The sequence below is a fragment of the Drosophila mauritiana genome, chromosome 3R (genome assembly GCF_004382145.1).
Source record: "Drosophila mauritiana strain mau12 chromosome 3R, ASM438214v1, whole genome shotgun sequence".
Lineage (NCBI taxonomy): Eukaryota > Metazoa > Arthropoda > Insecta > Diptera > Drosophilidae > Drosophila > Drosophila mauritiana.
Window position 1 is genome coordinate 8684358 of NC_046670.1, and position 14155 is coordinate 8698512.

The 14155-nt window shown below is 42.8% G+C and overlaps 4 protein-coding genes across 4 annotated transcripts; 3 read left to right on the top strand and 1 right to left on the bottom strand.

Annotated features, from left to right (window-relative positions):
• The first annotated feature begins 116 nt into the window (after nt 1–116).
• LOC117145681 lies at nt 117–935 on the top strand. The gene is made up of 3 exons (XM_033311423.1): nt 117–565; nt 631–785; nt 844–935. The coding sequence occupies exons 1-3, from the start codon at nt 127–129 to the stop codon at nt 922–924; spliced, it is 675 nt and encodes a 224-aa protein (XP_033167314.1). The 5' UTR covers nt 117–126; the 3' UTR covers nt 925–935.
• Nucleotides 936–1254: 319 nt separating this feature from the next.
• LOC117144400 lies at nt 1255–2807 on the top strand. Its single transcript, XM_033309536.1, has 3 exons — nt 1255–1396; nt 1460–2069; nt 2126–2807. Exons 1-3 carry the CDS (start codon nt 1330–1332, stop codon nt 2601–2603), a joined length of 1155 nt encoding a protein of 384 aa, XP_033165427.1. The 5' UTR covers nt 1255–1329; the 3' UTR covers nt 2604–2807.
• Nucleotides 2808–2915: 108 nt separating this feature from the next.
• On the bottom strand, nt 2916–3731 carry LOC117144401 (dynein light chain Tctex-type). Its single transcript, XM_033309537.1, has one exon. It carries the CDS (start codon nt 3544–3546, stop codon nt 3211–3213), a length of 336 nt encoding a protein of 111 aa, XP_033165428.1. The 5' UTR covers nt 3547–3731; the 3' UTR covers nt 2916–3210.
• A 348-nt stretch (nt 3732–4079) lies between these two features.
• On the top strand, nt 4080–14148 carry LOC117142341 (trinucleotide repeat-containing gene 18 protein). Its single transcript, XM_033306258.1, has 4 exons — nt 4080–4838; nt 11514–12934; nt 12992–13246; nt 13306–14148. The coding sequence occupies exons 2-4, from the start codon at nt 11519–11521 to the stop codon at nt 13432–13434; spliced, it is 1800 nt and encodes a 599-aa protein (XP_033162149.1). The 5' UTR covers nt 4080–4838; nt 11514–11518; the 3' UTR covers nt 13435–14148.
• The last annotated feature ends 7 nt before the right edge of the window (nt 14149–14155 follow it).

Sequence of the window (14155 nt, forward strand, 5' to 3'; positions counted from 1 at the left end):
AACAGTAGTTGAAGTGTCTTCAACTTAAGGTGCTCCATAAGATCACTGGCCTGCAACGGTGGACCCATTTCTCGCCTGAATTTCGATGCTTTCCAGCAGTTCTTGTTCAGCATTTCAGCTCGAAAGATGCATTATTTTGTGGCCCATTGCTTCATAATGGCAATTCTTGCCGGGATTAGCCAGCAGGGTGATGACTTTAGCACGCCCAGTGCCGCCTGGTTGGAATATCAGCGGGAGAGATTCGGTATGAGCAGTAATCCCTTCCTTTTTGGGTCCACCAAGGCACCAACAGTCCAAAATGTAGAGGTGGTGACCCCGAAAGTGGAGACCACATCCAGGAAACATTCCTCCAGCTCGACCGAAAACGCAAGTCAGGAATCCGAGGAGGAAGAGGAGTCCACGGAGCCACCAAACGAAGACGAAGAAGTTGGGGTGCCCAGTGTTCAGGGATTCTTCAAGTTTCTGAAGAACATGCAGAAAACTTGGATCAAGAAATCGACTCTGACTTTTGGAAAGAAAATAAAACTGCTTCAAAACCTGCGAGACAATCTTATAAAATTGATAGGTTAGTTTTATAAGTTTTAAGATCTTATATGTTGCCTTATTATATTTCACCTTCTTATTTTGTAGAGCAACAGTTCGCGGTTCTTTGGCAGCCACCAGAGCGAAAAAGGAGACGTCGACGTGGTATTTTGGATGATTCGGAAATTGATTTTCCGCCTGAGGCGGCAATCATGAGCATCAACTTCTTGACATTCGCCGTTTTCCTCATTAAGCTCGTTATGGTATGTTGTAATTTATATTATAATATTTATATTTATAATTAATTTTCTAATATTGCAGCAAGTGGTTAAAATTGTGAAAAGCAAACATGTTACCTTTTCTGGATTCACCTTTTCACCAGAAGCTGCAAGACGTCCATAAGTAGTTTAGATTAGATTCTTAAGTAGTTTAGATTTTAAAAATATTCTTTTAAAATGAAAAACTAATTTTCATGAATCAAAAAAAATATTGTAGAATTCATTATAAGTAGTCTTCTATTTAGAACAATGATTTATTAATCTTTCTCATGCTTACTAGATCTAAATTTTAATTATATGAGTTAGTTAAAGATATTCAAAGGTTATTAAATGTTTCAATATTAAATGCTGCCGGAATCAATTTTCAAAATTTGAACTATCGATTCTTATCGACTATTAGATTTTGGCTGGTATCGGCTTTCATATCACTCAGCTTTTGTCCATCACATGTCATCTGTTTTATTTTCCACACGTGCAACATTTGAATTGTTTCTAAAAGCCAGAAAGATTCAAATATAGCGCAGTAACAATGGAAGATAAAATTATAATTGAATCCATATGCGATCACAAAAGAGATGAGCTCATCCCCACCATATGTAAGTTAACTAGTTTAGCCATCAATCAGGAAAAATATATAAAATCTCATTTTGCAACCATAGTGAAATTCCAGAATGGATCTCTTCTGGGCAACGCAGATTTCAGCATGGTGGAGAGCGCCGTGGATGGCAAAAAGCATGCCTTAGTATGGGCTGGTGACCAGGTGTACACGGGCGAGGTGAAGGATAGCGAGGAAGTAGACACCTACGTTTGCATAAGGAACAAATTAACTAACAAAGTTAAAATCGTGCCAGTGCAAGAGGCATTGATGTACAATCATGTTTACAAGACACTGGAGCGACAAAAGAAAACGGGTCCCACGATGAGCCGGGAGCACGCCAACAAGAAGCTGCTCAAGGAGTTTGGAGGGCGCAAGGCATCCCGCTTCGTGGACAACCGCGAACAGATGATGGTCAACGTGGAGGTGATGCGTCAGGATCTGGACGAAACGGTGAATGCGACCATGCTCGACGAAGACGAAGAGGGCGGCAACCTGGCTGATGTGAGCATCAACAATGAGGAGTACCTGGCCAGCATTGTGCCCGAGTTCAACAAGGAGGCGACCAAAGTGGACGAAGTCTACGCTGTGGAAAGTTTGATCCCGAGCTCTCTGCTCGAACGACTCGAGGAGGAGGCCAAGGTGGTGTTCTCCACGCCTGTACAGACTCTACCGTATGTAGTTTGGTAAAAGTAGTAACATTTAAATGTTAAAATTCCTTTTCTTGCAGCATTAAATCGGATTACCTCAAGTCATGTTTGGCCAAAATTCAGGAAAAGACCGTTTCATCCAAGCGGGACTTCTTGCACATTAAGCTTATCATCTACATGGACGCCTTGCAGTCGCTAATTTCCCTTCGTTCGCGCCAAATGCAGAAGGCTGAGCTCTCTGGTATCACCGAGAAGATCGAGAATGATATACGCCATCGTTTTGCGGATCCCAATGTGGCAAAGAAGGGAACTCGCACCAATTTCAGCAGTGAAAAGGCACTGACACACTTTATTGTGATGGCCCTGCTCCTCAGTGAGAAATTCGAAGTGGACATCAATGTCCTCTCCCGTGCTTTGGCCACCACCAAGGCTCGGATCAAGCAGTACGCCCACATTGTGAACGCTCTGCCAAAATCCAATTCGGACATCCTTAGCCTGCGCCTGCCCAGCAAGGTTCCGGCTCTAAAGGCGGGCCGCCGTTTCCAGCGCAAAAAGTAGGAGTATCTTCAAGGACACCGCGCCCGCCATCGATTTAACAAACCCTGGCGGACCAATTACATTCATTGTAGCCAGATACTTCTGGTTTTGTTATTGTGGGCAATGCCAGAAAGAAAAGCGATGGGAGGTTTTGAAAATAATACATATTCATTGTAATCGTTTAGCTGAATAAGAGAAAGACCATTAAAGATTAATTTTAACAAAGGCCTGGAATTTTAAATCGATTTTAGACCAATGGCCAATAGCTGCCATGGAAACTAAAAATATTTCCACGACCCAAAATGATGACCCATTGAAAACAGTCTTGAATGATTAACTTATGCTACGGTAAACGTTACATGTTTATACACTTTTTATTTACGTTTTTAGATTGAAAATAAAGAATAACATTAGGCGAATACTCCGGCAACGAATAGTTGCTTGCTAATTGCTCGGAAACGACGACAATGTTTTCAAGTGCTCCATAATAAATTTTGTTATGATGGATGGCCGACCAAAAAGTATTTGTGTTGTGGTTGTGTGTGTGTGTACGACGGCAATCTTGTTAGTCCCTCCTCCGTTTAAGTCATCATCCTCGCGAATTGCGCCAGTCCTGTAATTCTCCACTCTAGACAGCCAGTCCGAAGACCGAAACGATGCAGTACATGGTCTTGTTCTCCCAGCGCACTGTGCAGGATCCGTCGGTGTCGTTGTTCCAGTAGCAGGAGCTGGCGGTGTGGAGTCCAGCACCGTTCTTTTGCATGATCATGGCGGTCACAATGTACTTGTAGGGCTTCTGCTCCTTGGTGAGCACCGTCAGGCAGTTCTCCACCACCTGGCCGGTCCAGTTGTTCACCTTGTCGTGCTGGTAGGCGTTACCGCCGATGGTCGTCTCGATGGCCTCTTTAATCGTCTTGCTCACGTCGTCCACAATGAACTGGCTTTCTTCGCGTGAGTCATCCATGTTCGCAGCTTTGGTTTGCTTCTAACGGCAGCTGGTCAAAAAAGTTTACGTACTGAGCTCTACTTAGTATTGTTGTCGTTGTAAATGTGCGCGCGTTTTTGGGCTCGTCGGCGGCGTTCGAACAGCCGAAATAATATATATCGGGATTCTATTTTCCTAAGGGATGCGGAAAGCCAAGTTTGCTTTTAATTTGGCAGTATTTTCAGGGCACCTTGATCTGGTCAGACTGTGTCGCAATTTAACCGGTGAAACGGTTACATCATGGGTCATTTTTAGCGTCTTCACACTAGAGATTTCAAGAGAAGAAACAGTTTTGTTTTATTCAAAACAAAGGTTTCGCTATCACCATTTTCCACAGCAATTCATCAAGGAGAGTAGAATTAGATAAAGTACTTTCAAAATAAACCAAAGCTAGTTAAAACCAATTATAACCATAATGGCAGTGGAAACACACTTAAATATTGACATTAATCGATAGAAAACAGTGCTGAAAACTGCGGGAAAATTATACTTTCAATCGCTGGATTATTTCGACTGCAAGCCACGGTCACTCTGGCAGAATCAACATAACGGACGCGTTCGCGGCGCAATAAAAACGGAAAATAATTAAATTATTCCATAACTCTTCTGCGACAGCACGGAAAAACATCCAGGCATATCAAGGCCGAATATCGCTATTAAATAGCACAGCTGAAAGCGATTCGTGCAGCACGTCGTTGAATTGAATTAAATTCGTTATGGGAAAGTGCCTTGGTGTGTGTGTGCGTGCGTATAATTAAGCAAAAGTATTTAGCAAATCGAAGGCGCACATTTCGCAATACACGCTGCGAAATAATCGGGTGATAATTGTCGCAGCTGCAGGCGCACTTCCTTCTCCATCTCCTGCTTTCTTCGTTTTTATCTCTGCGGATACGTGCTACTACTTTTGCAGCTGCTGTTCAGCTATTTAGCGCGAGTGTGTGAGTGCGCTCCGCTGCTGCTGCTGTTGTTGTTTTTGTTGGCTCACCTCTCGTTAACCACCTTGAATGCGAGTGAGTGAGCGAGAGGGGGTGAGAAGAGTGCAAAGTTGATGCCCGCGAGTGTACGCGCGTCTCTGTGTGTGTGTGTGACAACAAATTGAGTGCGACTGTGTGCGTGCGGCATTAGTCACTCTGTTTAACTTTTAACTGTTTTGGTCCACCCTTTGCGAACTAAAAAGGCAAAGACAAAAAAACCCACTAAGCCAGCTTGCGGATCGGTTTTTTTTTGAATCGAAACGAATCGGATCGGAACGAATCGGAAATCACCAAAAGGTTAGTTACCCGCAATTGATATTTAACCACAACATCACCCTGACAACTTTGCTTTTGCAAACATACATACACACATCACTCCACCATTCTCATCAAAGTTTTACTCAAGCTACTTAATTGAAATTCCAGTCAAGGTCGCATTTGTTAATTAATTAAATGTTTGCCCCGTTGACTGCTAGTATATGTATATACTTGGCGACTACACAATAGTTATTGTACAATTCAAAAAGTATTGCATAAACCGATATGCTACGTTTGTTCCGATTGTTTACTCAAGCCTCAAGCGATAAGCGGCGAGTACAGTGACATTTATGGATGGGAAACCCATTTTCTGTTTTGACTGCATAATAGACACTATACGAAAAACACTCATTGCTTTTAACGAATAACTAGAATTATTACAGAACAGCTGCAAAATGGTCACCCCTGTTCACTAAATACACTCTTATTGTACAATATAACGAGTCGTACATGGTCACTTTTTCTCGCTGTGTAGCTCTGCGCGAAGCTTCTTCTTTAACCATTAATAAAATAGAAAACCGAAGGAGTTTCGTTTTCGTTTTGTCACTTTCGGACGCAGCAGGTGGTGCATTTGCGCTTACCTCACTTTCCAGCTGACTGACTTTCGGGCGATCCTCACATGATGGCCATAACCATATACCATATGCCATTCCAGCACCCTTTTCCTCTACGCCAGTGTCCAGTGATAAAAACCCTTTGCAGAGCAATCTTCAAATGACAAAAACAGGAAATGTATATCACGCAATGCATATATACATATATATGTATATATATTACACAATCTTTTAGAGAAATGCAATCTTATGACATGCCAAGAAATAAAGCGCTTTAATAGGCTTACTTAAATCGGACACACCGTTTCGTTATGATAATGGCAGATGATATCATAAACCAGTCATAGTAACAATTTGACGGAACAGGTATCAGAATATTCATGTTTATTATACACCCAAGGGTATCATTTATACGACTGAATCTGATGCTACACGCAAATGGCACAAAAGATCCTTTTAATAGGCCTTTCAAAGTGCATTGTTTTTTAAGTACTGAAATGGGCGGCAAGTGTTTTGCATTTGCACTCAGTACTCGATACACATTGGAGTGCACAGAAATGTGGGCGTGTTCGAAAGTACTGATGTGAGCTTTCAGCTCTGATTGTGTTCAACTTTGACCCACATTCGCCAAGTGTCCCGCCATGAAACGCACGAGTGGATTGCAGGGATAGGAGATGGAGGAGGAGGAGGAGCATCCACATTTCAGTGATGGATTTCATCTGCTGCTCCCCATATATTTTACATGCAAACGTGCAATTTTCAGACCGCATTGTTTGTCTAGAATTTGTGGGCTTAGCACAAAACTACATTGTATATATGCAGTGTGTCTATCAATAGTTGTGTGAATGCAAATACGCTTTTAGAACGAACTGCACGAGCTGGAATGGAACGACAGGGAGAACAAAAAGTACAAAAACTACATCATACATACATACATACATATATGATGAACAGGAAAACGTGCTGACAATGTGGAATGGTGCAAAGTATTATTTCACCTATTTCATACTTATTCATTCCGCTTTTGCATAGCAAATAAAAATTTAGTAGGAAGACTTGTGAAGACTATGCAAAATCTTGGGTTAAGTAAGTGAAACCCGTTTTCGCATTTGTGCTTTTGCCTGTTTTTCGCTTTTTCCGGTCTCCCTTATACGAATTTCAGATCTTTTCTGGCTTAGAGCGCCAAATTTGCCGATCAAATATTTGCTAGCTTGTATCTGCGTATAGAGATTGTTGACGCACCAGATTCAAGCTGTATCCACAAGCGCGCTCATTAATCTTTAACCCCTCGATGATAAAGAGCTCTTTCGACGAACGAGACTGCCTTTTAAAGATCGCCAGAGCTCAATAAACCTTAACCTCAAAGAATTGAACAAAGCATGGCTCTGTTTTGCCATCATTGCCCATCTTTGTCGCACTTGATGTAAATTGAATGATTTCGACTGCGTTGTTCTCTCGGTAATTTGCTTAATTGCATGAGCACGTTCTTTCCGATTCTGATTCTGCTATATTGGGCAGGTTTTAAAGCGCTTTACAAACAACTAGTGACACCAGCGAAGGAAGCCAAAAGTTGGGCGTGTTTTTATACTCGTTACTTAGAGTTGACACCAGCGAAGGAAGCCAAAAGTTGGGCGTGTTTTTATACACGTTACTCGTAGAGTTGCAGGGTATACGAGATTCGTTGAAAAGTATGTAACAGGCAGAAGGAAGAGTTTCCGACCATATAATGTATATATATTCCTGATCAGGATAGAATAGCCGAGTTGATCTGGCCATTTCCGTCTGTCCGTATGAACGTCGAGATCTCAGGAACTTTAAAAGCTAGAAAGTTTAGAATTAGAATAGAGATTCTGGAAACATAGAGACACAGCGCAAGTTTGTTGACCCATGTTGCCACGCCCACACACAAAACTGTCACGCCCACACGTTTGAAAAATGTGTTAATATTTTTTTACATTTTTATTAGTCTTGTAAATTTCGGTGATATCTGATAGTCGGGGAACTCGACTTGATCATTCTCTCTTGTTTTAGTTAATTTCATTTAACTTGTAATGTATGGCATTAAATTCAATTGACTTCGGCGTTACGTCCGAGCATTGCCTTCGTTTTATTTTGTTCATCTGATGGGGGAGCTTTTATTGCCGCTGCTCCCATTTGCTATTTTTACGCTACACCTCGAGAAATGAGTGTTATTTAATATTTATTTCACTTGATGTATATTTGCTTTAGAATGCGCATTTCTTTTAACGTGTAAACTGAATCGAGCGACATTACAAATTACTCATGAGTTTTTATAGTTTTTGAAAGATATACCATAGGACAGGAACGTGGAATGATTCAAAAAGAAATGATTTCTATGGATTTCAAACGTGACAAGCTAAACAACTTTCTTCTATTACAATGTACACATATGTATATATGATGTACATATGATGTATATGGCTGCTGCTATATCGTTTTTGCTGTGTACTCCAATCGAGAGATCCGAATCATTCAGAGGTTAATGCTTTTCATGGAGCGCTCAAGTGGCGCAAGTCGGAGACGACTAATGGAGCACTTGTAGCCCTTTGTGATGTGATTGTGGTCTAGTTTTTATTTGGCCATTGAAAATAAAAGCATTCAAGGTCGTCGCGCCTGTTTTTTTTAAGGCATCGCGAACGATAATGTCAAAGTATCAACAATTTCTAGTGTCAACAATCGATGCCAAAAAGGAAATTGGTATCGTGGAAAGAGAAATGCTGGGTAGAGCACAATTCATTAAAAGCGGAGCATGGAAATTGCTCTTTCAAACGCAATCCAGACCAATTAATATCACTCGATTTCAACAAATCAGCTCCACACCCCACACACTCAATATATATAATTATTTATATATATATATGTACATATATGCCTGAGATCGATGTGTTTGTCACTTTCTTTTGTTCTGCTTTCCTCCGACTTCCATTGTTCGTGAGACTTTGCTCGGAACATGCGGTCAAGCTTGAGGATGATGTGGTCCGCCATGTCGGTAAAGTAAAAGTTGTCCCAAAGCCAAGTGTCTCGCATCACAGAGCGCACATTGCCCACACATTCTGTCAACCGGCGACTGAATCATCCATCCATTGCACTGGAAATCAGTTACATGAAAAGCCGTGCTTGGAAATACTCAAAACCCCCAATTAGCAAGCATTTTCACAGACTCCATTCTCATCTTGGGTCGAATGAAGGGAGAGGGAGGAGTCGCTGTGAAAACCGGTTACCATCGACTGCTCTTGAGCTTGAACCGCACAGAAAAGAAGTAGCTTTTTATTACACACTTCCGAATTCAAGTTTTCGCTAGATCAAGGAAAGAACTCAGATCGAACCTATTAGAAATCAAGAATCAGTTGATTTTAGGAACACCATACAAGGTTGCTTCGACCAGTTCGCCCAATTTTAAATAGAGATTTTAGCCAAATTGTTCTTCTAAGCGATGTTGTGTGTTGTATAAACTAGTTTCTAACTTTTTGCCTTATTTGCCTTCTAATATGCGTGATCCTAATTAGCTGCAACTCAAGTTTAATTCGCTTAAGTGGCCTGATAATGGGTGTAATGTGGAGCAGCTAATATAAACGTTCACTGTCATCATTTAGATTTACCCCCGCCAGCGATTAGGGTGATTATTTGATCAATTTTACTGACGCCACGCGGAAAATGGGAAAAGGAAAGCGTGTTTGCCATTGTAAATAGACTATTTGCTCTTCAATTTCTGCACATGTGCCCATACAAAGCGAATAGTAAGCGAAATGATTAAATTGGCATTCAGTGGAAGGAAGCCCAACCAACTGGGAGTGGGTGGGTGGAAATTGGGCGGTGGACTGTGGGCGGTTGGCCATCTCTCTTTCTCCCATCATCACCTTCTGAAGGTGATTTTAATTAGATTGTAAACGCCAGGTTTGTTCTACGTTTAAGCGTTGAAAACAACGTGTCTGCCATTAACGTCACAGTTTAGCCAGTCAGTTGGATGGTTTTTTGTGCAGCAAGTTATTCAATGATGGGCGAAATGATCAGTCAGACATTTTACAGATTTGGCTATTCATTCGTCTAGGTTGTTTTTGTGTTTATTTTACTAATAGGAAAGGTCTTCTCTATAAATGACATGGAAAATTTGCATGAATTTCGCATGCAGCGATCATTTGGTATGATTTTTTGTTTACGACTGCGAATGAAAGAGTTTGAAAGTTTCCAAAATATCTAAAAATTCGTCTTTTGTGCACACATTGATGCCATCCGTTAAATGGCATATTGTTCAGATTCTTTATTCGATCATTGACTTTGAATGAATGTGAATTTGAAATTTAAAACACAATCTATTGTTTGATTTAAATTTAATAAATTTAATTTGATAAATTTACTTATAACTATTTAAACGCTTGTGTTTCTTAGATCTTTTTTGCCTTAGAAGTGCGTATTTTTTAACAATTTGCTTCCAGCGGAAACCACTTTTCACATTTGTGAAGACAAAAGTGCTTACAAATATTTGCGAACTGTTTCGTGTTCGCCGAACCAATAAACATATGTAATTCCGGGCCATATGTTTAAGCATATTTACCACTAAATATACACGCCCGTCCTCAAAGAGGCGGAAAATTGTTTACCACGGCGCCATCTCCTCCCATCTATTTTGTCATTTTATTTCCGCGTATTGGGGGGCTTCTGGGAATTCTCCGCGTGACGCACTAATTTTCGACCATCCTCCCATCTTTCGGGTCGCAGCACAAAAATATGCATATGCGAATTGGTTTAGTTTATCAAATGATACGCGCGCCGCCCCTTTGGTCGCTCAACACTTTTTGCGACTTAAAATTGTTTATAAAAATTGTTTTGTTTACGCAAACCATTTCGTTGTTCTCGCGAGAGGCGACATTGGATGTGCTCTTATCACTGGCCATTGTGCATGTGTTTTGCCCTGCTCCCGATTATCCCACTTGTGGGTGGCACACATGCAGTCCAATTCAGCTGCGCTTCCAGATCGGCTTGGTTCGGTTTGGTTCCACCATGTGCCGGTCACCGGGAAGCAACCCAACAAGTGGGGACACATTGCAGTCATAACTCGAAAACGTTTCAACAATTCGCCGGCATTGATATCACTTTTGTTCACTGCTTATTATCGTGGCGTTGCTTGAAAAGCACAAATAGACATTTAGATGAGGAAAAAACCGAAGCAATTAGCAGATGAGCGCATTTGTGGATGCTAACGATGTCGTAAATCTTCGAGAAACCCCTGCGAAATCAACAAGTTCTATATTTATTCCTTCGCTTCTTTGGCCAATTGCATCGTAAACACAAAGCACTAACCTGTCGATTGATTGTTTCCACTTATTGATATTAAACGACTTGGCCAGCTGTTGATAGCTCAAAATCATCGCTCTAATCAATGGAGCATTTGTGGTTAATTACTAGCGTGAGTCATTGTATTCCCTTATAATAATCATAAAATCCTTTTTGTTTATCAGTAAATGAAGCGAACGTGTTTTATCACAAGTCTTCACTCTGCTGCAAATCCACTTGAATCAAGTACTTTAGCTAACTGAAATCTTATCTGGCATTGTAAATCAATAAGCACATCTTCATGTTTATTATAAAGGCAGGCTGGCGTGACCTTCAGATAAAGTAAAAGTACAATTTTATGCTTCTTGCATTACTAGTAAGAAATTCCTTTTACAATTTTGTTATTTTATCAGTCGAGAGCAATCATTTATAAATGAACTCTTTGAAATGACATTTGAATTCCTTGACACATGTATCCAATTTTTATCGGACTGTTCCGCTCCCAGAAACCCAGCAAACTTGTTAGTATTTCGTATTTGTTCCGTTTTTGAAATTTTGAGTAGAAGAAAAACGCCACGGAAAGTCTGATCTCACTTTGGTGGGGTGCGAGTCAACAATTTCGAAGCAGCACTCCACGAAAATTCACTTGTCGTGAGTGTCGCTTATCAGGCACAAATATTTGCGATAACAACACCGACTGATTTTGCATGTTTAATTTGAGAACGCCATTATGGTGAATGCCGCTCTGCTCTTCTGTTCCGTTCACGAAGTTAATTGAATGCTCTTTTGGGCGAATCTTCTATTGCAGATAGCATGACCATTCCATCGAGACCGGCGCCCGCTCCGCCCGGATCACGTGGCCAGAGCGCCGCGGCTGGAGCGAATGCCAGCCTGGAGCAGCTGCGTCTCCAGCTGCAGCAGCAGCACCTGCAGCAACAGCAAGCGGCCGGCGGTGGACTCCAGAAGCTGACCATCAAGCTGCCGCCACCGCCCAAGGGTCCGCTGCAGTCGCAGCACAAGCGGACCGCCGTCAGCAACAATAACAACGGCAGCCTCTTCGACGAGCCAACGGGCGGCACGAGCATCACGCGGAAGTTTCCACAGGCACGCTACACGCCGGCCACCAACTGGGACGACGATCCGTTTGGTGGCGGGAGCAACGGAAATGATCGCTTCAAGAAGATGCCACCGCCGCGTCCGCCGCCGCCCAAGGTGCTGGTCAATGGGCAGAACATGGCCAAGTCCAACTCCTCGATGGCATCGGCGGTCACTGGCGGCACTGGCAGACTCATGTCGAACATTTTCCATCGCAAGAAGTCGACGTCCACGGCATCCGCCGCTGCTACCAAGGCCGCATCGGAAAATCGTGTCTACGGCCTGAGCAGCGGCAATGCCGGTGCAGCACCAGGCAACAACAGCAGCAGCAGTGCATCGTCGGCGGCCTTTAGCAATGTGGATTGGAATGCAGCGTGGAACACGTCCACCACTACCACAACCACCACCTCGAGCAGTAGCCACAGCTCCCATTATGCCTCGCAGCAGACGGCCGATGCGCAGCTCATCAGCTTCGATTCGCCGCCCTCGTCGCCCACCTTTACCCAGAAGTCCAACAGCGACTGCGTCAGCGTGGACAGCTTCAGTTCGGACAGCAACTTTAGTTCGCCCAACAATGGCAGCGTTTCGCAGCCGGAGAGCGGATTCGAGGACGATTATCATCGATCACGACCCTCCACACAGAGCCCGCTGGATCCGTGGGAGGCGGTGGATAGCGTTGGACTCGGGGCAGTCGATAGCTTTGGCTCCGCCCCAGTGCGTCAGGCGTACCAAGTGCAGTCGCGCAGCTCGGACAATCCGCTGTGCAATGGCAAGAGTCTGTTGCCGCCCACTCAATCGCTTACCATGCCCACCATCATCAAGCCCAAGATATCGCAAAAGCCAAAGGCTCCGAAACCACCGCCATTTATAGGAGGTCATTTGCCGCCAGGTTACAGCATATCATCAGGTTACGCAGGATCGGAGACACCACCATCGCCGCCGATGCCCAAAGGACCACCACCACCGCCGCCGTCATCTAGCGGAGGAATCTCACTGCTGGACGTGATCAACGGCAAAGTAGATGCGCTAGCGCTCAGCAACGGATGCCAGGGCTACATGGAGGAGGAAGTGGTTCCTTACGCCGTTGCGCTTTATGATTTCGATGGCATTGAGCCGGGCGATCTTAGTTTTAGAGTAAGTTCCTGACACTCTCATATGATTTAATTATTATAGTAATGATGATTTTTGTAGGAAGGCGAGAAAATCTATCTGTTGGATCATCCCACGCCGGAGTGGTTGCGCGGACGCACGCGTTCCGGATGTGAGGGCATTTTTCCAATCAACTACGTGGACATCAAGGTGCCATTAGGGGCCACTGGTGGCGTTGCTGCAGCTCCAACTGCTAGTGCTGCAGCAACATCACCCAGTCCGTCACAACAGCAACTGCCGACGGCGCTTTGTTTGTATCACTTTCCCGGCGAAGTCGAAGGAGATCTCGCCTTGCAGGTAATTATCCTTGAAGCAGCGTCTTTTTGTCAATTTGTAATAAACTTTTCATACCGTAGGAGAACGAATTGGTCACAGTGCTTTATAGGATTAATGAGGACTGGCTGTACGGCGAGGTGGCGGGTCGTCAGGGACAGTTTCCGGCCAACTTCCTGGACCAGGTGCCCGCCAATCTGCCTCCGTTGTAACCATAATTAGCACCCGATCTTTAACGATCTATTAATTGTATACCCGAAACAATGTCGATAAGCGAGTAGATGTCGAGCGAACTGAATCATATACACACACATATATATAATTGTATTTTTACTATATTCTTTTCGAAAAATCTTGTGAATCGAGCATATAGTCTAAGACAACTAGCTTGTAAGCGAAAAATCGAAAAATGTTTTATATGGGTGCACTGGAAACATGCCCATCCCCTCCTACCCGCTTATACACGGGATCGATTTATTGATTTTATGTTCAAGCCGCGAATGGAACTGTTTTGTTAACTGAATAATTCTATGTGTATGTATTAGAAATGATTTGCTGATCCTTAAAGTATTCGCCCAGCCCCATAGACCCCAACCCAATAGAGCAGGCAAAAAATATTGTATATAAGTTAAAATGTACGTGATTTCTATTAATGTTTAATTATTTAAATTGAGTTTAGTTAGACGCTTAGTTAGGCACATTTACAGATTCCAATTTACGATGCAAGCCGTTTGTTTATATATGTATTAATAATTTCTTCAAGTGCTTAGGGCAGTTCATCTCCGAGTGCGAAGATGAATGGTTATTTATTTGTCCCTTGCAGAGTGCTACTCTCACAATTCGTAGGACTTATCGCTAATAAAATATATCAGGATATCCTAGCAGTGAAGAATGTAAACCGAAATAAATGAAGATGATCACAACAATCCAGTT

Bases quoted from the DNA above. Each gene is read 5' to 3' on its own strand.
- LOC117145681 (XM_033311423.1), top strand. From the start codon at position 127: ATGCATTATTTTGTGGCCCATTGCTTCATAATGGCAATTCTTGCCGGG. The intron at 566-630 runs GTTAGTTTTATA...CTTATTTTGTAG, and splicing joins CAATCTTATAAAATTGATAG to AGCAACAGTTCGCGGTTCTT. The intron at 786-843 runs GTATGTTGTAAT...CTAATATTGCAG, and splicing joins TCCTCATTAAGCTCGTTATG to CAAGTGGTTAAAATTGTGAA.
- LOC117144400 (XM_033309536.1), top strand. From the start codon at position 1,330: ATGGAAGATAAAATTATAATTGAATCCATATGCGATCACAAAAGAGAT. The intron at 1,397-1,459 runs GTAAGTTAACTA...TTGCAACCATAG, and splicing joins TGAGCTCATCCCCACCATAT to TGAAATTCCAGAATGGATCT. The intron at 2,070-2,125 runs GTATGTAGTTTG...CTTTTCTTGCAG, and splicing joins ACGCCTGTACAGACTCTACC to CATTAAATCGGATTACCTCA.
- LOC117144401 (XM_033309537.1), bottom strand. From the start codon at position 3,546: ATGGATGACTCACGCGAAGAAAGCCAGTTCATTGTGGACGACGTGAGC.
- LOC117142341 (XM_033306258.1), top strand. From the start codon at position 11,519: ATGACCATTCCATCGAGACCGGCGCCCGCTCCGCCCGGATCACGTGGC. The intron at 12,935-12,991 runs GTAAGTTCCTGA...TGATTTTTGTAG, and splicing joins CGGGCGATCTTAGTTTTAGA to GAAGGCGAGAAAATCTATCT. The intron at 13,247-13,305 runs GTAATTATCCTT...TTCATACCGTAG, and splicing joins AAGGAGATCTCGCCTTGCAG to GAGAACGAATTGGTCACAGT.